The sequence below is a fragment of the Mobula birostris genome, chromosome 20 (genome assembly GCF_030028105.1).
Source record: "Mobula birostris isolate sMobBir1 chromosome 20, sMobBir1.hap1, whole genome shotgun sequence".
NCBI lineage: Eukaryota > Metazoa > Chordata > Chondrichthyes > Myliobatiformes > Myliobatidae > Mobula > Mobula birostris.
Genome location: NC_092389.1, coordinates 55,218,372 through 55,242,826, shown reverse-complemented (window position 1 = coordinate 55,242,826; position 24,455 = coordinate 55,218,372). Strand labels below are relative to the sequence as shown.

Sequence of the window (24,455 nt, the reverse complement as noted above, 5' to 3'; positions counted from 1 at the left end):
GACTACCCACAACACCCACGACTTTTCTGTCATCAGCGGGGCCTTCTGGGAGTTGTAGTCACATTGTCTTCCTCCCCGCTAACTCCCTGCATTTTGTTTCTCAGCCACCACAGACATCACCGGAATGGACTCACCGAGGCGTCGGAGGAGAACCGCACCCGTCCCTGTGGGTGCCAAGACCGGCGACCACCGACCGCAGCGACTCGCTGAACTCCGCCATGGCGATGGAGTGGAAGAGGAGGAGCCGAACATGAGGCCGACTTACACCAGCCTATCGTAGATCAGACCCGCCTCTGAACCCTGATTTCATTGGCTTCAATGCGTGTCGGTCAAATGAGAACGCGCACGGTGATTAGGTAATATGAACGTCAGTCAGCCGTCCTGTCACTATGAGCTTGAGTTTGGATTTATATCGGGGATGGAATGCCACTTGTAGGAGGTGGAGTATTTGGTAAAGAAAATTGGGAGAAATGTAAGTTTTTCATGTGATGATGCATCTGTCTCCAAGTGACACTATTAAGAATAAAAGGGCGCAGGTCGTGGTGAGGAACGATGTGATTTACTGGAGGTTATATTGGCATAATATTTGAAGGGAGTTGTTTGGGGTGTGATTTAGAAAATGGGAGGAGGATTTCAAATGATCTTAATATGTCAGCATTGATTAATGAGAGCAAAATGATTGTTACTGAAACAGGGAAGGTTGTGTTACTGGCTAGGTCATGTGCTGTGATTCATAATAAAGATAATTTAAGTGAATAAGTTATTCAATATAGGGATATGTTTCTAAGTGAATACCCTGATGTGTTGGAAGTCAGCTGTATCAATGATAGTATCATTGATGTAGAGTTTTCTTTGTACAATTTTTTTAAAGTCTATTATTTATGCAAGTCAGGCATCCCCAGGAAGGGGTGATGTATGTATTTGTAGCTGTATGTAATTCTCTTTTATGAAAATATTAACATTTGTGAATCGTGTTTAGAGATTGGGCCATCTCCCTCCCTCTTGCCTATTTTCTGAAACCGGGCAGATCCCAGTGTGATCCTTCTAGTTATGGCCTATATCGTTAATGTCTCATTTATGTAAACTTATGGAATGTATGGTAATAGAGCGCTTCAGTTATATTTTGGAAAGAGAGATAATATAGTGTTTTATTAGAGTGGATATCGGAAGGATAGAATGACATTGGAATCAGTTTTAGGTTTGGAAGATGATTAAAGGAAAGCACGGCTAAATAAAGATGTTGTAATAGCAGTATTTTTAATATTGTAAATACATATGGTATGGAAGGACTTTTGATTACATTTTGGAAATTAGGAATGAGGGGAGATTGCATAATTGATCTGAGTTTTTTATTTGGACGGACTGTGCAGGTATGGGTGGGCATGTTATGTTTGTGTTTCTATGAAATGGAGAGTGTGACCCCACAAAGCAGTAGTTTTAGTCCTTCATTATTTAATATTATGAATAATGGCATTTTCTCTGAGATGGGTACTCTGGGTTAATCACTTTATACAGATGATATGGCTTTCTAGATTAAAGGTAGCATTTCAATTTTACTGCAAATACGATGCAATTTACAATTAATAGGTCAAACAGTGGGCAAATAGATGAAGATTTTAAGTTTTCAGTCACTAAAACACGTTATGTGTTTTACTAACAGGATTAATAGACCTGCACTTGATTTGAAATTATATGGTCAAACTCCTGAAAATATGTCAGTGGTAAGATTTCCAGGCAAGTGGATGGATAATAAGCTGACATGGAAGCACCACATCAGTAAAATAATTGACAAATGTAAAGGAGCATTAAATATCGTCAGTCCCCTGTGTGGGTATTCTTGGAATGCAACATTAAAATCTTTGTTGATCATTTATATTTGTATAATTCAATCTGTTCTTGATTCTGGCTGTGTGGCTTATGGATCAGTTTCATGTTCAACTTTTAAATGTTTGTGTGTGATACAAGCACAGGCTTTAAGATTGTGTTGTGGTACTGTAAGGCCATCCCCTGTTTCAGCTTTACTGGTTGAAATAGGACAATTGCCCTTACAGGGACAGAGGCTGAAGTTGATGTTAACAAATTGGATTAATTTGAGGGGGCAAAGAAATTATCATCCTGTGCTAAAGGACAGTTGGGAACATCACAAAAAGATTGTTTTTAGTTTCAGGTGACTGGGTTCATATCACGCTGGGAATATGGGTGTATCTGATGATCCAATATGTCCCACTGTAGCTTTCTCGGTAACCTCATTTTGTTTTTTTTTCCCCAATGACTTCAGTTAATTTTAGGTTACACAAGTGGACTCTGTTCTGCCTGAGAGTCTATTGGTTCATGAGTATATTAATGACAGTTATTATCATACGGTAACTATTTTTACAGATGGATTGAAACATAATTTAACTGGGAATGTCGGTGTGGCTGTTTTCTTTTGTGTGTGTGAGTTGCAGGTAATGATAAAGAAATCACTTACCAGCCATTTATGGATATATGAAGCAGAATTCTTTGTCATCATTACAGTGGGTGGAGTAAATTGCAGAAATCTCACCTCTCCCGGAAGTTCCGGGAGTCTCCCACATATCGAAAGTGGGTCCCTGACGCCCGGAAATTATATACAATATCGCAGAAATCGATTTTTTTTTTCAGAGGGAGAGCGAGCATCCTGATTGGTCTCTCTTCATGCTAAGAGTGGTCCCCAACTACCGGGCCGCGAGGAAACAATATGACCGCGCCCCCGCCTCCCCGGGGTCAGCCGGTCTGCAAGAATATTGTCAATATTTAACCGGTCTGTGATGCAAAAGAGGTTGGGGACCCCTGATTTAAACTAGCTGGCTAGCTGCCAAGGAGCTATGTTATTGATGTCCAACGTGATGAGGCCAAACTCCCTGTAGGCTTGCTTAATGTTGTAATAGAATAAACATGATCATATAATAGAATGTAAGTACATATTTTAATGTCATTTGCAGCATTTACCCAACTTGGTTTACAGATTAGACAAAATCACTAAACAAAGTATTACATACACCCTTGGAGGTCGAGGGGGTGGGGGGTGGAGGGAAAATGGGGTTGCGGGGGGCGGGGGTGGGGTGGGGTGCTACCTCCCTGAAATGAGTTTTTGCAGGGTGGGTTGTCTGAAATTGGTCCTTGCAGACTTTTAATATGCTCATAATCCTTTTCGGATTTGATAAGCCTCAAAACAGGTCATTCTAGCAGTGGGTCAGATTGACTGTTGGAAACTCATCAAGCAGTATCTCATGTACAAAGTTTGGTTTATGTGTCTGCACATTATGGGCCCTGCACAGCGCACTGGTGAGGAAAATGGTGGGGTTGACTGTTTAGCAACAAAACCTGTTAAAAGTTCAACTGTGGATATAGACCTTCCACTTAGCAAATTAGAAGTTTAGGGGTTGGTAGTGTTAAGAATTAGGGACCCAAGACTCGTAGGATAAAAGCCAGGCACCTTTACAGAATACATAAACCAGCTGGGTTTATAGAAGAAGGGCTAAAAACAAGAACGGAAGAAATGATATTGACATGACTTAGAATTGCCCAGTCTGTGCTTAATTATGCCTTGTATCTAATTGGAAAACTTCATTCTGTGTCGTGTACATATTGTCATTATGAAACTGGTAAACACATACTATTTCACTGTGAAGTAGATATGGCTGGAAAAAAAATCAAATGCGGTCTTCAATACAATCTTTGGGGTGGAGTTGGTTGTTTTCAGATAAAAACTTTATTAAGTTAAGGGACTGACTTTAAATTAATTCGCAGTATTGAACGGACAAAGGCCTATAATAACGGTAGCGTCACAATTATATCGGGGACATCAATATGCAAGGGGTTGGGAAAATCAGGTTGTTGTTCGATCACGATAGGGCATTTGTTGAATGCCTACGAGACGGCTTCTTAAAGCAGATTGTGTTTGGACCTACTTGTGACAAAGGCCATCTTGGATTGGGTGTTGTACAATAACCCTGATCTTATTTGGGAGCTGAAAGTAAAGGAACCGTTCGGAGGCAGTGATTGTAATATAATTGAATTCATTCTACAATTTGAGAGGGAGAAGCCTTAGTCACATGTATCGGTCTCGCAATGGAATGAAGGGAATTACAAACGCATGAGAGAGGAATTTGCCCAGGTAAATTGGAGAAGGATACTGTGGGGATGATGGCTGAACAGAGGTGGTTGACGTATCTGGGAATAGTTTACAAGGCGTAGGAGAGACATGTCCCACAGAAGAATCTCTCAAATGGCAGGGGTAGGAATTGGTGGCTGACAAGGGAAGTTCAGGACTGTGCATTACCTAAGGAAATGGCATATAATGGCAGGATACTGGGTAGTGTGGAGGAGCAGAGGGATCTGGGGGTACATGTCCACAGATCACTGAAAGTTGCCTCACAGGTAGATAGGGTAGTTAAGAAAGCTTATGGGGTGTTAGCTTTCATAAGACGAGGGATAGAGTTTAAAAGTCGCGATGTAATGATGCAGCTCTATAAAACTCTGGTTAGGCCACACTTGGAGTACTGTGTCCAGTTCTGGTCGCCTCACTATAGGACGGATGTGGAAGCATTGGAAAGGGTATAGAGGAGATTTACCAGGATGCTGCCTGGTTTAGAAAGTATGCATTATGATCAGAGATTAAGGGAACTAGGGCTTTACTCTTTGGAGAGAAGGATGAGAGGAGACATGATAGAGGTGTACAAGATAATAAGGGGAATTGATAGAGTGGATAGCCAGTGCCTCTTCCCCAGGGCACCACTGCTCAATACAAGAGGACATGGCTTTAAGGTAAGGGATGGGAAGTTCAAGGGGGATATTAGAGGAAGATTTTTTACTCGGAGAGTGGTTGGTGCGTGGAATGCACTGCCTAGGTCATTGGTGGTAGCAGATACAGTCGTGGAGTTTAAGAGACGACTAGACAGGTATATGGAGGTATTTAAGGTGGTGGTTTATATGGGATGCAGGGTTTGAGGGTCAGCACAACATTGTGGGCTGAAGGGCCTGTACTGCGCTGTACTATGCTATGTTCTGTATAAGGTAGAAATGGTGAGTGGGATGTTGGATTATTGAAATGCTCATAAAATCCAACAAAAGGCAACGAAAAAAGCCATAAGAATGTTAAAGATGAAATATGAGGCAAACCAACTAGCCAATAATATAAAGCAGGACACTAAAAGTTCATTTTCAGTTACATGAAGAGTGAAAGGGAGATGAGAGTTGATATTGGATTGGAAAATGATGCTGGTGAGGTAGTGATGGGGACAAAGAAATGTCAGATGAACTTAATGAACACTTTGTATCAATCTTCACTGTCTTTTCCAGTCAGCACCGCCCCACTTGTCCCATTTAACCTGTCTCAGTGTAGGTGGACTTTAGGACCCGGGGGAGCTCAGGACCCGCCGCTCGCGGCTGCGGCTGAATCCGCGGTGTTTCTGTTCTGTTGTCGGATGTGGGCGTGTTAAAATTAACGGATCGATAATTCTCATCTCGTGTTTATTTCACTCTCCGCACATTTATATTTACAGGGACTTTACTCCTGACGCCGGTCCCGGGACCCGACCCGTTTACAGACCCGGAGCGGAACCGGAGCAGATTCTCAGCCACTGGTTTACATGCCAGGTCCAGAAGAGAGGATAAAGTTTCCCCGTGAATTTATTCCCAGTGAAGGTGTGGAGATGGGACTTGGTCTCCGCGTTGTAAAATGAAACTGTCCCGGACTGGTAACTGAGATAAACTCCCACCCTCCCGGGGATGGGACCGACAGGGAGACAGGACTCAGGGGAGGGGATGTCGTCATCGAACATGTCACAATCCCGATGTAACACGTCACCATCCTGCCCGATGATCCAGAATCTGGTCTCCGGACTCAGTCTGACCCCTTTCTTCCTCCTCACAGACTCTGCGGCGGCTCCCAGACACCAGCCCCGATTCCCCGTCACCTCCACCTCCCAGTAATGTCTCCCCGATGTGAATCCCATTGATCCCAGCACACAAGACCTGTTTGTGAATCTCTTCCCGGTGTCAGGGAGATTCCTCCTGGTCTCGGTCCATCTCACACTCTTCCGATCCTCAGACACCTCGAGACACGGATTCGCCGTTTCCACATCCAGGGTGACAGAGACTGGGGGGAGAAGCAGAGAATTAGAGAGTCCCCGGGGATCGGGGGGAGACTCGGGCAGCGCAGCCCCGGGGATCGGGGGGGAGACTCGGGCAGCGCGGCCCCCGGGGATCGGGGGGAGACTCGGGCAGCGCCGCCCCGGGAATCGGGGAAAGGCCGCTAGGCCTCAGGCGCGGTCGGGTGGCCGACACGAACCTTTCCCGTGGTTTGACCGAACGAAAGCGGATGGACAACGAATGTCTCCCCAAGGGTTTTCCACTGGACGGAGAGCAGAGATTTCCCGATCAAACAGACACAAAATGCTGCAGGAACCGAGCGGGTCAGGCAGCGTGTGTGGAGAGAGATGGACAGTCTACGGTTCAGGTCGACATCTTCCCTCAAGATCAGAAATAAATAGACAGCAGAAACGAGTGCGGGAAAGGGGTGGATTAAGATGGGAAAGGAGTGAGTGAATAGATTTAAACTGGAGGTCACGGAGTCCCATCGGCCCAACTCGTTTCTGCTGACCAACTTGCTCTAGTGAGCTAGTCCCATTTGCCCATTATTCTTTTCACCTTTTCTTATCCACGGCCCTGCCAGGATGTGTTTTAAAACATTCTCCCTGTACCCATCTCTACAGTTGATCAAGGCCCCGGTGTAAACAGAGATAACCCTCTTCCCTGTCCATTGTACCATGAATTTTAGTGCCATTAACAAACCTACTAACTATGTCACCGACATTATCATCCAAATCATTAATAGGAATGACAAACAACCCCGGCCCCAGCACCGACCTCTGCAGGTCACAGGCCTCCAGTCCTCTGTGTTTAAGAGACACTTGGACAGACACTTCAATAGGCAAGGCACAGAAGGAGACTGACCTAATGCTGGCCAATGCGATGAATGTAGATGGGTAAATAGGTCAGCACAGATGTGATGGGTCAAAGGACACATTTCTATGCTGTACGGCGATGGTTCTGTGAACTGAATGGATAAGAACCCCCAAACCCCGCTCTCCCTTCGGGTGCTGAGAATTTCAAACAGACAGTGACCCCTGACCCTTGACTCCTCAGACAGGGGAAACATCCTCCCTGTATCCTGCCTGTTGACCCCTGAAGAATTTTTTGTTTCCCTGAGATCTCCTCTCTTTCTTCTGAACAGGGAACAGAGAACATAGAACAGTACAGCACAGGAACAGGCCCTTCATCCAATGTTAACATTCATTTGTGAGTGTGAAGTGTGGAGTGGGGGAGTGTGAAGGTTCGAGACAGTAAAGGAGGTGATAATGGGAACCAGCAGTGGAGAGATAAATGTCAGGTTGAACCAGAACCAGGTGGGGGAGGGGTGGAGAGCCTGTCGGTGAACTGTGCATGTAGGCGTAACGAAAAGCTGGCGGGGACAAAGATGGAGATGAGGACCTCTTTGTCCCCTTTCCCACAACCCCATCGCCCGCAGCCCCTCATTTGGATGGGGGAGAATTTGCAGGGACCCTTAAACAACACAGGTCCTGATGCAGGATTTCAGCCTGAACCATCAACAGTTCACTCTTTTCCATAGATGCTTCCTTGCCTGCTGAATTCCTCCAGCATTTTGTGTGTGTGGCTTCACCTTAAATATACTCAATGAAATATATTCCCTGTGGCAGATTCACTATCCTGTGGATAAAGGAATTCCTCCTCATCTCTGTTCTAAATGGACACCCTCTAGTCGAAGGCTGTGCCTTGTGTTCTCGACCCAGCCACTATAGGAAACATCCTTCCAATATCCACTATCTCCGGGTAGGTGTCAGTGAGATCAGGCCAAGACCCTTCATCAGGACCTGTGTTGCTTGGATTACCAGCATCTGCAGATTTTCTCATGTTTGATTTTTAAAGCAGAAGTTGATATGTAAACTTCTTGATTAGTCAGGGTGTCAAATCTTAATGGGGAGGAGGCGGGAGAGTAGAGTTGAGAGGGATATAAATCAGCCATTCTTCTGAACTCCCGTGAGTACAGGCCCAAAACCATCAAACACTCCTCATATGTTAACTCTTTTATTCCCAAAATCATCCTTGTGAACCTCCTGGATCCTTTCCAATGCCAGCACATCATTTCCGATATAAGGGACCCAAAACTGCTCACAATACTCCGAGTGTGGTCTGACCAATGCCTTATAAACACTCAGAATGACATCCTATTCGAATCCTCTCGAAATGAATGCTAACGTTGAGCTTGCTGAGCTTAACACTGACTCAAACTGCAATTAACCATCAGGGAATCCTGCACAAGGACACCTAAGTCCATTCTGCACCTCTGATTTTTGAATTTTCTCACTGTTTACAAAATCGTCTATGCCTTTATTCCGCCTGCCAAATTGCATGCACGACTTCGCTACTCGATAATCCATCTATCACATCTTTGTCCATTTTCGAATCTGTCTCTGTCCTTCCCCAGACTCTGAGCTTCTGCACCACTACCTTTCCCTTCACCTAACTTCATCTCATCTGCAAACTTGGCCACAAAGGCAACAATTCTGTCATCCAAATCATTCTTTGTCTATCTCGGCTTTGTGTTCCTCGAAGAATTCCAGCAGATTTGTCGGGCAAGATTTCCCCTTCAGGGAAGACACGCTGTCTTTGTCCTATTTTATCATGTGCCTCCATGTACCCAAAAGCAGTTCCATTAATACTGGACTCCAGCATCTTTCGAAGCTCACCACATCCAGACTAACTCACCTGTAATTTTCTTTTCTCAGCTGCTCTCCCGTCATAAAGAGTGAAGTGACCTTTGCAATTTCCATTCGTCTTGAATGTCCAATTATCTAGTGATCCCTGAAAGATCATTATAAATGCCCCCATATTCTCTTCAGCTAACTCTTTCCGAACACTGGGGTGTAGTCCATCTGGTCCAGGTACCCTCAGACCGTCAATCTTCCCACGCACTTTCTCCTCAGTAACATCAACAACACTCAATTCTGTCCCCAGACACTCTCACATTTCTGACATACAGCTGGTACCTTCCACAGTGAGGATTGACACAAAATATTAAATAAATACTTCGACAATGTCTTTTGTCACATGTCTCCTCTCCAGTGTCATTTTCTTGGGGTCCAATATCCATTCTTGCCTCTCTTTTACTCTTTAGAGTTTTGTGTCCTCTTGAGTATTGTAGGCAAGCTTTCCCTCATATCTCATTTTCTCTCCTTCGGGCTTTGTAATTGCTTTCTGTTGATTATCAAAATCTCATCAATACTTCAACATCCTGCTAATTTTTGCTCTATTGTATGCCCTCTCTTTCACTTTTATGCTGTCTTTGACTTCCCTTGTTAAAGAAGGTTGCCACATCCTCCGTGGATAATACTCCTCCGTCTTTGGGATTTATCTATCCAAATTGCCCCCAGAAATTCCGGTCTTTGTTGTTCTGCAATCATCCCTGCTGGTGTCCCCTCCCAATCTACTTTGGTCAGCTCTTCCCTCATGCCTCTGTAACTAACTTTACTCCACTCTAATACCAATACATCTGACTTTATCTCCCTCTCAAACACCAGGGTGAATTCTATCATTTTATGATCACTGCTTCCTAAAGATTCTTTTCCCTTAGTCTCCCAAATCATATCTGGTTCACTATACAAATCCCACTCTAGAATTGCCTTTCTCCCATTGGGCTCAACCACAAGCAGTTCAAAAAAGCCATCTTGGGGACTTTCTACAAATTCCCTCTCTTGGGATGCAGCACCAACATGATTTTCCCAATCTACCTCCTTGTTGAAATCCCCCATTCCGACTGTCACATTGCAATTTTTTTTTCCATTTCCTAGTGTAATTTGTATCCCATTTCGATCCTGGCTACTATTTAGAGGCCTGTATATAATTACCATCAGGGTCTTTTTACCCTTGCAGTTTCTTAACTCTACCCACAATGACTCAACATCTTCCAATCCTATGTCACCTCTCTCTAAGGATTTCATTTCATTTTTTACAACAGAGCCTCCCCATCCCCTCTGCCTACCTGCCTGTCCTTTGAATACAAGGTGTATCCTTGGATGTTGGGCTTCAAGCCAGCATCTCCTTTCAGCCGCAACTCAGTGATGTCAACAACGTTATACCTGCCAATCTCTACCTGTGCTACAACATCATCAACCTTATTCCGTATACTGGAGCATTCAAATATAACACCTTCAGTCCTGTGTTCATCAGCATATTCGACACTGTCCACATGAACTTTAGCAAGGTCTTTGATATCAATGATAGACCACAGTTCGGGTATTGTCTGCATTTCCACTTCCCCGAATATAGTGAAAGATAGAAACACAGAAAACATAGAACACAATATAGGCCCTTCGGCCCACAAAGCTGTGTTGAACATGTCCCTACCTTAGAACTACCTAGGCCTTACCTATGGCCCTCTATTTTTATAAGCTCCATGTAGCCATTCATGTGTCTCTTAAAAGACCCTGTCGTTTCCGGCTGCAGCACCACCACCAGCAGCCCGTTCCACGCACTCACCATTCTCTGCATAAAAAACATACCTCCGACATCTCTGTATCTCCTTCCAAGCACCTTCAAACTATGCCCTCTCATGCTAGCCATTTCAGCCCTGGGAAAAAGCCTCTGACTGTCCACACTTTCAATGCCTCTCATTATCCTGTACACCTCTATCAGGTCACATCTCATCCTCCGTCATTCCAAGGAGAAAAGGCCGAGTTCACTCAACCTATTCTCATAAGGCATACCCCCCCCCAAAAAAAAACAGGCAACATCCTTGTAAATCTCCTCTGCACCCTTTCTATTGGTTTCCACATCCTTCCTGTAGTTGTAGTGAGGTGACCAGAATTGAGCACAGTACTCCAAGTGGGCTGACCAGGGTCTTATATACGTGCAACATTACCTCTCGGCTCTTAAACTCAGTCCCACAATTGATGAAGGCCAGTGCACCGTATGCCTTCTTAACCACAGAGTCAACCCGTGTAGGATGTCATTACACTGGACAGGAAGGTTCAGGAGGATATTACCGGGACTGGGGGGCTTGGGTTAAAAGTAGAGAGTGTTTAAGCTTGGGCTATTTCACTGTAGTGTAGGATGTTGAGGGATGACCCCTTATCGAGGTAAATACATTCACAACGGGCTGAGATAAAGTGAGTCTTTTTCTGAGAAATGGGAGTACAGAACCAGAGGGCTCAGATTGAAAGTGAGAGGGGAAGTTTTTATGAGGGATCTGTGGGGCAACATTCCCACAGAGAGGTGGGTGGGCAGATGGAATTTGCTGTCAGATGCTGTAGAAACAGGTAAAATTAAAATAGTTTAAGATGAACTTACACAGGTACATAGATTGGAAGTGGTTAGAGGGATATGGGGCAAACACACACAAGGGGGACATGCTCAAGAAGGCATCTTGGTCTTGCAGATGCATGAAGTGGTTCGTGGGTTCAAACCCTCCCAGATCATCCTCCTGAGGAATCTCACCCTGGAGTCTGTCTGTGAACTGTTGATGTGACGTCGCATCAGGGGGCAGCTCAGTGCACAGAACAGACTGGGTAAGGACTGCAGATTTCATTCCAAGTCGGAACGTGGGCCTATTTCTTTGACCATGTGTCATACTCAGATATTATGTGTGTGTGTGTGTGTGTGTGTTTGTGGTAAATATCAGTGTGTTTGTGTGTACACATCAAAGGAGAGTGTGCACATTGAAATATTTGTATGGCACAGCGTGTCATCACATGTCTGGGGTGTGCTGACAATGTGTGACATGTGTGAGTTGTTTAAATAAATAAATTACCGTGTCTGAAGAAAATAGTTTCTAAATTATTGAAGGAAATATCAACGTACATTGCTGCGTCTCTGACTACAATCTGCCAATCCTTCCTGTGTATATGTGTGTCGGACTGTTTTGCCAGTCTGGTGTGCTTTTCCTGAGATGAAATCCTGAATGATGTCAATACTGGTTGTGTTGTCTGGGCTCATTCTCACAATGCTTCAATATTGTGGTCTGATAACCATAAGCTCATAAGATATAGGAGCAGAATTTGGCCATTTGGCCCACTGTGACTGCTCCACCATTCAATCATGGCTGATCCTTTTCTTCTCCTCCTCAGCCCCACTCCCCGGCCTTCTCGCCACAACCTCTGATACTGCCTTAAATATGCCCAACGACCTGGCCTCCACGGCTGCCTGTAGTAACAAGCTCTGCAAATTCCCCACCCTCTGGCTGAAGAAATTTCTCTGCGTCTCTGTTTTTAAGTAAGACGCCCCTCTATCATGAGGCTGTGCCCTCTTGTCCCAGACTCCCCCACTATGGGAAACATCCTTCCCACATCTACTCTGTCTTGGCCTTTCAACATTTAAAGGGTTTCAGTGAGATCCCCCATCATCTTTCTAAATTCCAGCGAGTACAGTCACAGAGCTATCAAACGTTTCAAGTCTGATAACCCTTTCATTCCTGGAATCATCCTTCTGAACCTCCTCTGGACCCTCTCCAATGCCAGCACATCCTTTCTCAGATGAGGAGCACAAAACTGTTCACAATATTCAAGGTAATGCCTCACCAGTGCCTTATAAACCCTCAGCATCACATCCCTGCTCCTGTATGCTAAACTCCTTGAACTGAATGCTAACATTGCATTTACCTTCCTCACAACTGACTCTACCTGCAAGTTAACCTTCAGGGTGCTCTGCAGAAACACTCCCACATCCAACTGCATCTCAGATTTTTGAATTGTCTCCCCATTTTAAATAATCTGCATATTGTGCATGACCATGAATTTCCCAGCATTGTGTATCATTTGCCACTTTCTTGCCCAGTCTCCTCATACAAGTCCTTCCGCAGCCTACCTGTTTTCTCAACACTACCGGCCCCTCCACCAATCTTATTATACGCCAACGTGTCCTATCTTGTCCAGTATCACCAAGTATTCCATAACCTCATACTTAACAATTGACACTAATGTCTTCCCACCCACAGAGGTGAGGCTAACTGGTCTATAACTTCATTTCTGCTGCCTTCCTCATGACCAAGAGTTGGGTGACATTTGTAATTTCCAGTCCTCTAGCACCATACCAGAGTCCAATGATTTTTGAAAGATCATTTCAAATGCCTCCACAATGTATACCGTTACCTCTTTCAGAACACTAGGGTGCAGTTCATCTGGTCTGAGTGACTCATGTCCCTTTTTGAGCACCTTCTCCCTTGTAACAGTAACTGCACTCACTTCTCTTCCCTCACACTCTTCAACACCTGACACAGTGCCAGTGTCTTCCACAGTGAAGACTGATGAAAATACTCATTTAGTTCATCTATCATCTCTTTGTCTCCTGTTATTATATATCCAGCCTCATTTTCTAGTGGTCCTATATCCACTCTCATCTCTATTTTATTTTTTCACAATACTTGAAAATCAATTTGATATTGTTTGCTTGTTTGACCTGCTGCGTTCGCCTGCAACTTTGATGTGTGTTGCTTGATATTGTTTGCTTAATTGTTTTATAAAGACAGGTGTGTAAAAGGGGCCTGAAGGATCATTGGAGACCCAAGTCACCCCAAGTCACCCCAACAACAAACTGTACCAGTCGCTACCATACAGGAACTGGTTCCGCAGCATAAAAGCCAGAACCAACAGGGTCCGGGGACAGCTTCTTCCACCAGGCTATCAGACTGATTAACTCGTGCTGAGACAACTGTATTTCTATGTTATATTGACTGGAATGTTATACATATTATTTATCATCAATTACTATAAATTGCACATTTAGACGGAAGATTTTTCCTGCTCGTTTATAGAAAGGATGTAAGTAATAAAGTCAATTCAATTCAATTCCATATTTCATTTTTCCCCTCCCAATCATTTTTTCAGTTCCTCTCAGTAGGTATTTAAAAGCCTCCCAATTCTCTGTCTTCCTATTAATTTTCACTTTGTTGTATGCCCACTCTTTGGCATTTACATTAGCTTGTCTTCCCTTATCAGCCACAATTGTACTATTTTGCCATTTGAGTATTTATTTATTTTTGGAATATATCTATCCTTCACCTTCCTCATTTTCCCAGAATCTGATATCATTTGTGCTCTGCTGTCATTCCGGACAACATCTCCCTCCATTTTACTTTGGCCAACTCCTCTTTCAGACCACTGTAATTTCTTTTACTCCTCTGGAATACTACAACGTCAGACTTTACTTTTTTCCTTATCGAATCTCAAGTTGAACTCAGTCATGTTGTGAGCATTGCCTCCTGAGGTTTTTTTCCTAAGATATCACCTCTGGTTCAATACATAACACCCAATCCAGTAGAGCTGTTCCCCGAGTTGGCTCAATGACAAACTGCTCTAAAAAGTTATCACATGGCATTCAACAAATTCACTCTCTTGAGATCCATTATCAATCTAATGTTCCCAATTGACCTGCTTGTTGAATTCTCCCATGACTATCGTAACATTGTCTGTTTCATCAGCCTTCTCTATTTCCAGTTGTAATCTGTGGTCCACATCCAGCTACTGTTGGGATCCTGTATGTGACTGTCATCAGTGTCATTTTCACTTCTGAATTTCCTTAACTCAACCCACAAGGAATCAACATCTTCCAATCCTATGTCACATCTTTCTATTGATTTACCAGGACAGCCATTTCACCCCCTCTGTCTACCTTCCTAACCATCTGATACAATGTGTAACCTTGGACATTCATCTCCCAACTACAACCATCCTTCAGCCGTGATTGGCCATAACATCATACCTGACAATCTGTAATCGAGCAACAAGATCATCCACTTTATTTCTCACACTCCATGCATTGAGATATGACGCTTTGGGTACTGTATTTCCTATCCTTTTTCATTCTGCATCCCTAATGCACTGATACTCACCCAGCTGGCTGCAGTTTTGTCCTCGTATCTGGCTGCCCCATCTGACAGTCTGACTGCACACTATCTTTGCATTTTTACCATCAATCCTACCCCTTCACTCGTTCCTAACCACCCCCCCCCCCAACAAATTAGTTTAAACCCTCCCCAACAGCTCTATCAAACCTCCCTGTGAGAATATTGTTCTCCCTCGGGTCCAGGTGCAACCCATCCCTTTTGAGGAGGTCATTTCTCCACCAGAAAAGATCCCAATGATCCAAAAACCTGAAGCCCTGCCCCCTGCACCAGCTTCTCAGGCATGCTTTAATCTGCCAAATTATCCTGCTCCTACCCTCACCAGCACGTCGCACAGGCAGCAGTCCAGAAATTATAAACCTGAAGGTACTGCTTCTGAGCTTTCCACCAAGCTCTCCAAATTCTATTTTCAGGACCTCTTTGTTTTTACTTCCAATGTCATTGGTCCCAAAATATACCAACATATCCAGCTGTTTTCCCTCACTCTCTAAAATGCTGCAGACACGACCCGAAGCATCCCTGATTCTGGCACCGAGGAGGCAACATACCATTCGGGTGTCCTACTCACATCCACAGATTCTCCTGTCTGTTCCCCGACTGAGTCCCCAATCACTACCGCTCCCCTCTTTTCCCTCGAACAACAGTGAGAGTTGCAGATCCAGAAGGGGGAAGACCTACGTCAATCAGAGTCTGCACTCACAGCGCACGAAGGACTTGTGTATGTTTCTGACAAGCCCGGTGATCACACTGATGCCCGTTTTTATTCCCTACAATATCATCAAGTCAGTATTAATTTCTCAGCTCCTGTGGTAGGATTCAAACTCATGTCTTGGCGTGTTAGTGCAGTGTGCCTGGGATCGGGACACAGTGGTTCATCTGCCAGTCCCGTGTATTGGTTGTATTGTGACCCTGTGCTGGTGTGTTCAGGGGTCTGACATCTCCAGCTGACCATGTGACAGTGACGCCCCCCCCCACCAGTCGGTGGGGTTGATGTGGAATAGACTTCAGTTCCACTTCAACCCAATATTACAGCAATCTTTGCCTCAAATTTGAAATTAATTGTGATCTCACAAACAAGAAGAAATGAATCTTTGTAAGTTTTACCTCGATTAATGGCATCAAGTGTTTCTCTCAGCACTGTGTTCAGCAAATAGAGGTGATCAAATTTTTCAACCGGTAGGGCCTCATCTGTCACTGACAATTCCGGGACATCATCATTAATCCTGTAAATAATAAACTGATGGTGATAAACTGCTATTCTAAACTATTTTACAAATCCATACAGGGTTTCAGTAAAGAGCATGTCCTACCTCCTGTTCCGATGAGCTTCCTCCTGAAATAAATAAAACACAAATCTGAATGGACAGAGACTATCGACATCCTGAATTTCATCCAAACCATTACAAGGTGTTGAAAATTCCCACTCCTGCAGTCACTCACACACACAGACAATACAGAACCAGGGGTTGAAAATTCCCACTCCTGCAGTCACTCACCCACACAGACAATACAGAACCAGGGGTTGAAAATTCCCACTCCTGCAGCCACTCACACACACAGACAATACAGAACCAGGGGTTGAAAATTCCCACTCCTGCAGTCACTCACACACACACACAGACAATACAGAACCAGGTGTTGAAAATTCCCACTCCTGCAGTCACTCACACACACAGACAATGCAGAACCAGGGTTTGAAAATTCCCACTCCTGCAGTCACTCACACACACAAACAATGCAGAACCAGGGGTTGAAAATTCCCACTCCTGCAGTCACTCACACACACAGACAATACAGAACCAGGGGTTGAAAATTCCCACTCCTGCAGTCATTCACACACACAGACAATACAGAACCAGGGGTTAAATTACAGGAAAGGTTTCTGAAAATTAGATCATTACTGAGAGGATGAAACTTACAGGAAAGACAGGACGGGTTGCGCATTTTCATCTGGATAAGACGTCAGGGTGATAAGATGGAGCAATTGAAGATCAGTGATGGATTTGATTGTGTGCATGTGGAGAAAGTATATCTATTTATGAGCAGATGAAATTCCAGATGGATCTTAATAAATCCCATAAGAAATTTAGTGAAGAGGATGTGGAACTCACTGGCACAGGAGTGATTGAAGCGGAACAGCAGAGATTGAATGTCATGGGGAAACTGGATGAACACGAGGGACCAGGGAGTTCGGGCACTGTTGCTGGGTGCGGTGAGTAGGTGGGAGGAGGTTTGTTTAGCAGGGAAACAGATAGGAGAAGATGGACCGAATGGTCTGTTTATGATGGAGAATGGGATATTATCCTGTATGAAGTTTATCCGAGAAAGTAAAGAAACAGTGAATGTTTCCCTAATCTGATGGAAAATGGATATTGAGGATAAGTCTGATGTGTGGGTCACATTCTTTGTTCTCAGTGATTGACAGAGAGACCCTCACACCCACCGCACCAGACGCACTCACAGCCTGTGACTGGAACTGGGTGTTAATGGGAGATTTAGAGGATATTTAACAGGTAATTAAGGACACAGTCTGCAACTCTGTGTTATTTTCAGAGCAGATTACATTCTGTCCTGGGATGTACAGAAGTTGTGGAAGTCCAGTTCTGGGACAGCAACAACCCTGAATAGTTTCATCAATTGTCTGGTGAGAAACAGTTTACTGCCATTTGTAAATGCTGTGTGTAGGAGCAACGCACCTGTTTTCTGTCTGCAGTGTATTCTGTGTTACGTGTTTATTATGGTAACACGTCATGTGAGTGGGGGCGTGGGAAAAGCGAACCGAATAAGTTACATATTCGAACTTTGTTCTCAAAAGTTTTGAGCTGGGGACGGACGGATGTCATATCTTTGTTGAACGATACGTTGCAGCTTAACTTACGATTTATAATACTTAAGATTCATCGCTTCTAGATTGTATGTTGCTTATAGAGGATCGAATACATATCTTAGACATTTTGGAACGTCATCATTGGAGTGATTGGAGGGTGCGTCATTCAAGTATAACAATCTGTGTGAGGTTGCCTGCAGCGGCAATTGATTTGTTAGAACTGGCCACTGTGCTGTGTTTATTTCAAATATACCACTGTTCATTTTGTGCTCTTTGACAGGAACAAATTGAAATATAATCCCTCACCTTGAGAAATATCACACTGTCTTTTTGATCCATCTGTTCCTTTAACTTTGAGATTTCCTCCTGAATCCACCCGATATTCTCTTGAATCTCTCGAATATTTTTTTCCATTCGATTTAGAATCCTCTCCTCTTCCTCCCTGAGATCCCTGAGTAAGCTCTGCTCTTTCTCAGTGATAATCTGGCGCAGTTCTGCAAACTGAGACGTGATGTGGGTCTGAACGCTGTGTGACTGTTCCTATCGAATGAAAGGTGAAGATTAATTTACTATATTGCTGTCTGTATTTCCTGATGACGTTAAGGTGACCATTCGGTCCATTAAAGTTCATGCTTCTGAATCATTCCCGTCAACCCCATTCCCTCACGTTTTCCTGAAACCTCCCTCATTGACCTATTAACTCCTACCTGATTCACATACAACTTCCCCCACCTTCACAGGGTTAATTGTAATTAACCATTCATCCAGCATGTCCTTGGGATGTGTCTGAAACTGTCGTGGTCACAGGAAGAGCATGCAAACTCCACACGGACAGTACCAGAGGTCAAGATCGAACCCGAGTCACTAGAGCTGCGATACTCTGCTATTCTGCATTAAAGGGAGCAAAACTATACAGTAATATCAGAAAATCCGCTCAGGAAGCCTCACCCGAACTCCGGAAATCTTCTCTTTCTGTTGCTGCTCCTTTTCCTGGAAGTCTGATTTCTTTTTTGTGAGAGAGTCTAAGGAAGATTTTAGCTGATCCTGAAAGTCAGAGAGCGTAAGAAATAGAAAAAAGGGAGAACAAAAGAAACAGGGGATCAAACGCGATTACCGCACACAAAATGCCAGAGGAACTCAGCATCTAAAGTGGCATGCAAAAGTTTGGGCACCCCGGTCAAAATTTCTTTTGCTGAGAATAGCTAAGTGAGTAAAAGATGAACTGATTTCCAAAATGCATAAAGTTAAAGATGACAGATTTCTTTAATGTTCTAAGCAAATATGTTTTTTTTATTTCCATATTTTGCGGTTTCAAAATAACAATAACATTGCGGCCTAGAAGTTCTATTTTAACTTCATCAGTCCACAGGACTTGTTTCCAAAATGCATCAGGCTTGTTTGGATGTTCTTTGAACTCTTCAAATAGAACTTTTTGGCCACAATGAGCAAAGGTATGTTGGAGCAAAAGAGGGTGCAGGATTTCATGAAAAGAATCCCTCTCCAACTGTTCAGCACGGGGGGTGGACTGATCATGTTTTGGGCTTGTGTTGCAGCCAGTGGTCTGGGGAACATTTACTGGTAGAGGGAAAAATGAATTTAATTAAATACCAGCAAATTCTGGAAGCAAATGTCACACCGTCTGTAAAAAAGCTGAAAAGAAGATGGCTTCTACAACAGGATAATGAACCGCAACACACCTCAAAATCCACAATGGACTACCTCAAGAGGCGCAAGCTGAAGATTTTGCCATGGCCCTCACAGTCCCCCTGACCAAAACATCATTGAGAATCTGTGGGTAGAACTCAAAAGAGCAGTGTATGCAAGACGGCCCAAGAATCTCACAGAACTTGAAGCCTTTTGCAAGGTAGAATGTGCAAAAATCAACCAAACATGAAATGACAGACTCAGCTGGCTACAGAAAGTGTTTACAAGCTGTGATACTTGCCAAAGGGGGTGTTAGTAAGTACTGACCATGCAGGGTGCCCAAACTTTTGCTTCGGGCCCTTTTCCTTTTTTGTTATTTTGAAACTGTAAAAGATGGAAATAAAAACATTTATTGCTTAAAATATTAAAGAAATGTGTCATCTTTAACTTCATGCCTTTTCAAAATTTGTTCATTTTTACTCGCTTAGCTATTCACAGGAACAGAAGTTTTGACCAGGAGTGCCCAAACTTTTGCAAGCCACTGTATGCAGGACAAAGAAACAGTCGACGTTTCGGGATGAGACCCTTCACTAGGACTGGGAAGGAATGGGGCAGAAGCCAGAATAAAAAGGTTGGGGACGAGAACCAGCTGACAGGTGACGGGTGAGACAACGTGAGGGGGAACGTGGGGGAGGGTGGTGAAGTGAGAAGCTGAGAGGGGACAGGTGGAAGAGGCAAAGAGCTGAAGAAGGAGGGAACTAACACGAGAGGACAATTGGCCATGGAAGTAAAGGGAGGAATTCGGTCTGTTTGGGCCCCTGAATGGTGACGAGGGAGGAGGTGTGGGAGTCAGGTGTATCACCTGTCCCGTTTACAGGTATCGGTGTCAGGAGGGAGATCAGTTGGACGGAGCGAGTGGATAAGGGAGTTACGTGGAGAGCGATCTCTACGGAGAGCGGAGAGTTGTGGAAGTGACATGGCGGTGGGATGTGCTTGGTGATAGAATCGCGTTGGAGATGGTGAAAGATGCAGAGAACGATATGTTGGTTATGGAACCTCGTGTGTTTGTAGGTAGCACTTTGGAGATTCAGTTGACGATGGGGTTAGTATCAAATTCAGGTTAGTTTTACCTTGTAGATTTTAACAGCTTCTTTAATCGGCAGGAAGCGGTGCTCTCTATGTTCCTGCGCATCTCTACAGATCACACAGATCAGTGTCTTGTCTGTTTCACAAAACAGCTTCAGTTCTTCCTCATGTTCCTCGCAGTGAAGTTTACTTTCCTTCCCTTTCGGATTCAGGTTTAAATTTCGAATTTTTTCAACCAGATTTGCTAAGGCCCGATTGACCCTGAGGGTGCGGTCAGCAATCTCCTCTCTACACTCCGGGCAGGAGTTTCTCTCCTCCCTTTCCCAACACCGTGTGATACAAGGGCGACAGAAGTTGTGCGCGCACTCCAGCAACACCGGATCGGTGAAGAAATCCAGGCAGATGGGACAAATTGCCTCCTCGCTCAAACTCTCGACCTGTTCTTTCGAAGCCATGTTTACTCCTGGCACTTCCTGATTCAGAACGCTGCCGATCCCCTGCAGTACCGCGATTGTCCACTACAGGCGCTGCAGATTCAGCGAATGAACATTACGTTACTGCCTGTGATTTCCATACCAGGGTGGGATCGGAAACACATAAACTGGTCGGAAATATACACTTGGCCATGGATTGCCCAAGCCCGGCTGCAAAAGGAGGATGGTGGGCATGGGGCTAGTAATCACAATGCGACAGATACTTCAGGGAACGCTGGAGAGCTGCTGTTGGCCTGTGCCCCAGTAGGCGTGATGGGCGAAGGAAGAAGCAGAACAGAAATGAAGCCGGAGAGAAGAGCCTGGTTCAGTCTGAGGCAGGACTGAAAGGGGCAAGTTCTGAAAAGAGAGGCACAAGAGACTGCAGATGCTGGAATCTCGAGTCAGAAATATGATGCTGAAGGAGCTGAGCGGGACAGGCAGCGTCTGTGGAGAGGAATGTACAATAGACTTTCCGGGTCGGGATCCTTCATCTGGACTGTCTCAACCTGAAATGCCTGACCTGATGAGTAATTCCAGCAGCTCCGTTTTATTGTTTCTCCAGATCTGAAGAGAAGTAAGGCTTGGGTGCAAAACGGTGGCAAATATTGAAAGCAACTATTAAATTAGTTAATGCCATGAAAATGGGGTTATGGAGAGAATATTGTGCTTTGAGGGAGACAGATGAAGTGGTAATGACCGACCTGTGACTACAGGGGGAAAAAAGCACAGGACCGGACATTCAACGTCACAGGGAGCAAAACATTATTTTTTCGGTAACGTCCTGATTTCAACAGCCTTTCGTGAGAGAAACTTCGTGACTTAACGCATGTCCATCCCGGCTGCAATGGAAGGCCCGGTCTCCCTCACTCAGCCCAGAAGTTGAATATTATTATGGTGACTAAAGTCCATATAGATATTCACAGGGATAAATCGTGCAGTGCCTTTACCCAGTGATTTTACATTCTTTGCCAGTGGGGTATTTAGTGCTATTTTACATTCGATAAAACCGATAGGACTGTTGTCGCTCATGTGCCCCCCGGGGTGTTTCACTACGACAATAATTGAGAAGCTTCCTCAGCCAACCCGGCCCCTCCCTGTCCAGGAGCAGGGGGACCCTGTAGTTTCAATGCTGTCCCTGCAGCCTGGAAAGTGCCGGTCGGCAACATTCCTGTACGACAGGGGTTCCCAACATTTTCCATGCCATGGATCAATGTCATTAACCGTGGACCCCAGGTTGGGAACATCAGCTCTACGGACATCTCGATGTGATGACAGACCAACAGGCTTTGGGGGTCTTCCACCGAGTTGATGATCTTCCAGCAGCACTTGCTGTCCGTTTTCCTGTGCGTCCAGGGAACAGCCCGAGGATCAGTGACCCTTCTGTCACGCAGCTGCTGTGACACAGGCCCTTGCATCTTTCTCCACACATCTTCACCAGCCCACAGTCCGCAAAGAGGTGAGTGACCGTCTCGTCTCCACTGCAGTAATCTCGGGGCAGCGCGCTGTGGGAGTGATCTCCGGGCATGCAGCAAGGATCAGACTGGGAGGGCCCCTCTCGCCGCCAGACAGGTAAGGTCTTGGTGCCTGTTTGTGTGATCTGGTGATGAGGTATTCTGCCAGATGGTCTGGACTGTCTGCTCAGGGAACCACTCCACTGTGTCCATCCAGTCCTTCTCCCGCAGTAACTGCAGGACATTCCGTGCTGACCACTGTCTGATGTTCTTGTGGTCAAAGCTGCTGGTCTGAAAGAACTGTAACCAACATCATTATCACAAGGTTCACATGGAGAAGCTTCCTGACTGAGACAGACACAGTCTCACAGGGTATTTACAGGGTAGGGGTAGGAATGATGTTTCTCCCCGGCTGGGGTGTGAAACCAGGGGTCACAGACTCAAAATCCGAAGTCACCTCGGCAGGACTGAGATGCGGAGAAATTTCCTCACACAGAGCGCGGTGAATCTTTTGAATTTTCTCCGCAAGGATTCTAAATTCAAACGACAAATTTCGGGGCTCGGCGAAGTTCGGAACGTTGAAGGAAAGTGGTGCTGAGGTCAAAGATCAGCCATGTTCTGAGTGAGGGGCAGAACAGGGCAAGGGGCCGAACGGCAACGCCTGCTCCTGTTTCTTATTTTCTGAAGCACGAGTTTACCTTTGCGCCTTGTTCTCCCTTGGCTTTCAGCCTGTCGGATTGCACAGGGGTGCGGCGAGAACTCCACAGATCCACCAACAGACGCTGAGGTTATTTCATGTTCTCGTTATTTATCGATATTTATTTATATTTGCGTTTTCACAGTTTGTTACCTTCAGCACTCTGGTTGATCTTTCACTGCCTGATTTTGCTGTGGTTACTATTCTATACTTTTTTCTATGTATGTCTGCAGGAAAATGATTCTCGGGGTTGTACGTGGTGATTTATATGTACTCGTTTAATAAAATTTACTTTTAAATTTGAGTTTCGGGGAACTTCCGTTGATTTTAGAACAAACTGTGACTGACATCTCCGTCTCCCGGCAGCAGCCCGTTCTCAGACAAACTCTCAGCCAATCAGCGATCGCTTCTAGGAGAAAGATGCTCTCATTGGCTGAGGGGTGTCAGTGGGCGGGACGCTGAGCGCTGGAAGCGGGCCGGAGTCTGGAACCGGGACCGAGTGAGGCCGGAGACTGGGAGCTGCGCCTCGGGTTTCGGCTGCAACACCGGCGGGTCCTGAATCCTTTCGAAGGCAGAGCTGAAGAGACTGGCGGAGATTCCGTGAGATGTTTCAGCTACACGGAGGGCGCCCGGCCTTTCCCCGCCGAGGAACGGGGCCTGTTGTCTGGACTCGTCCCCTGCTGCTGGGAGACGGGAGCTGCCCCGCAGCGGCTGCCGATGGATCTCCGGAGCTCTCACCGCTCCCCTGTGCAATCCGAATGGCTGAAATCCAAGGGAGAACAAGGCACAAAGGTAAACTCGTGCTTTAGAAAATAAGAAACAGGAGCAGGCGTGGCCATTCGGCCCGTTGCGCCTGTCCTACCCTTTCCTCAGAATACAGCCGATCTTTGACCTCAGCGCCACTTTCCTGCAACGTCCCCATAATCCTGAGCCCCTAAATTTGCAAACCTTGTGAAGAAACTTCCAAATATTCAGCACAATCTGGGTGAGGAAATTTTTCGGCATCTCAGTCCTACTGAGGTGACCTTGGATTTTGAATCTGTGACCCCTGGTTCCACCCTCCAGCCAGGGAAATCATCATTCCTGCGCCTACCCTGTCAATACCCTGTGAAACTGTGTCTGTCTCCGTCAGACCACCTCTTATTTCTCTAGTTTTGCGACAGGCCAGTCAGTGTCATCTCTCTGAGGACACAACCACAACCCTGAAATCAATCTGGGAAAATTCTTCATTCCATTTATCCCATAGACTGACTCTGGGAAGGAGACCAGTCCTGCGTACAGTGTTCCACGTACACTCTCACCAGGACCCCAGATAACTTCAGAGATCTTTATTCTTGTA

At 45.1% G+C, this 24,455-nt stretch overlaps 1 protein-coding gene across 1 annotated transcript; it reads right to left on the bottom strand.

The window, feature by feature from the left end:
- Positions 1 to 2,947: 2,947 nt before the first annotated feature.
- On the bottom strand, positions 2,948 to 23,243 carry LOC140185201 (zinc-binding protein A33-like). Its single transcript, XM_072238603.1, has 6 exons — positions 20,540 to 23,243; positions 18,714 to 18,809; positions 18,072 to 18,305; positions 16,249 to 16,271; positions 16,043 to 16,161; positions 2,948 to 6,121 (listed from the first exon to the last, which is right to left on the bottom strand). The coding sequence occupies exons 1-6, from the start codon at positions 20,948 to 20,950 to the stop codon at positions 5,565 to 5,567; spliced, it is 1,440 nt and encodes a 479-aa protein (XP_072094704.1). The 5' UTR covers positions 20,951 to 23,243; the 3' UTR covers positions 2,948 to 5,564.
- Between the last annotated feature and the right edge of the window lie 1,212 nt (positions 23,244 to 24,455).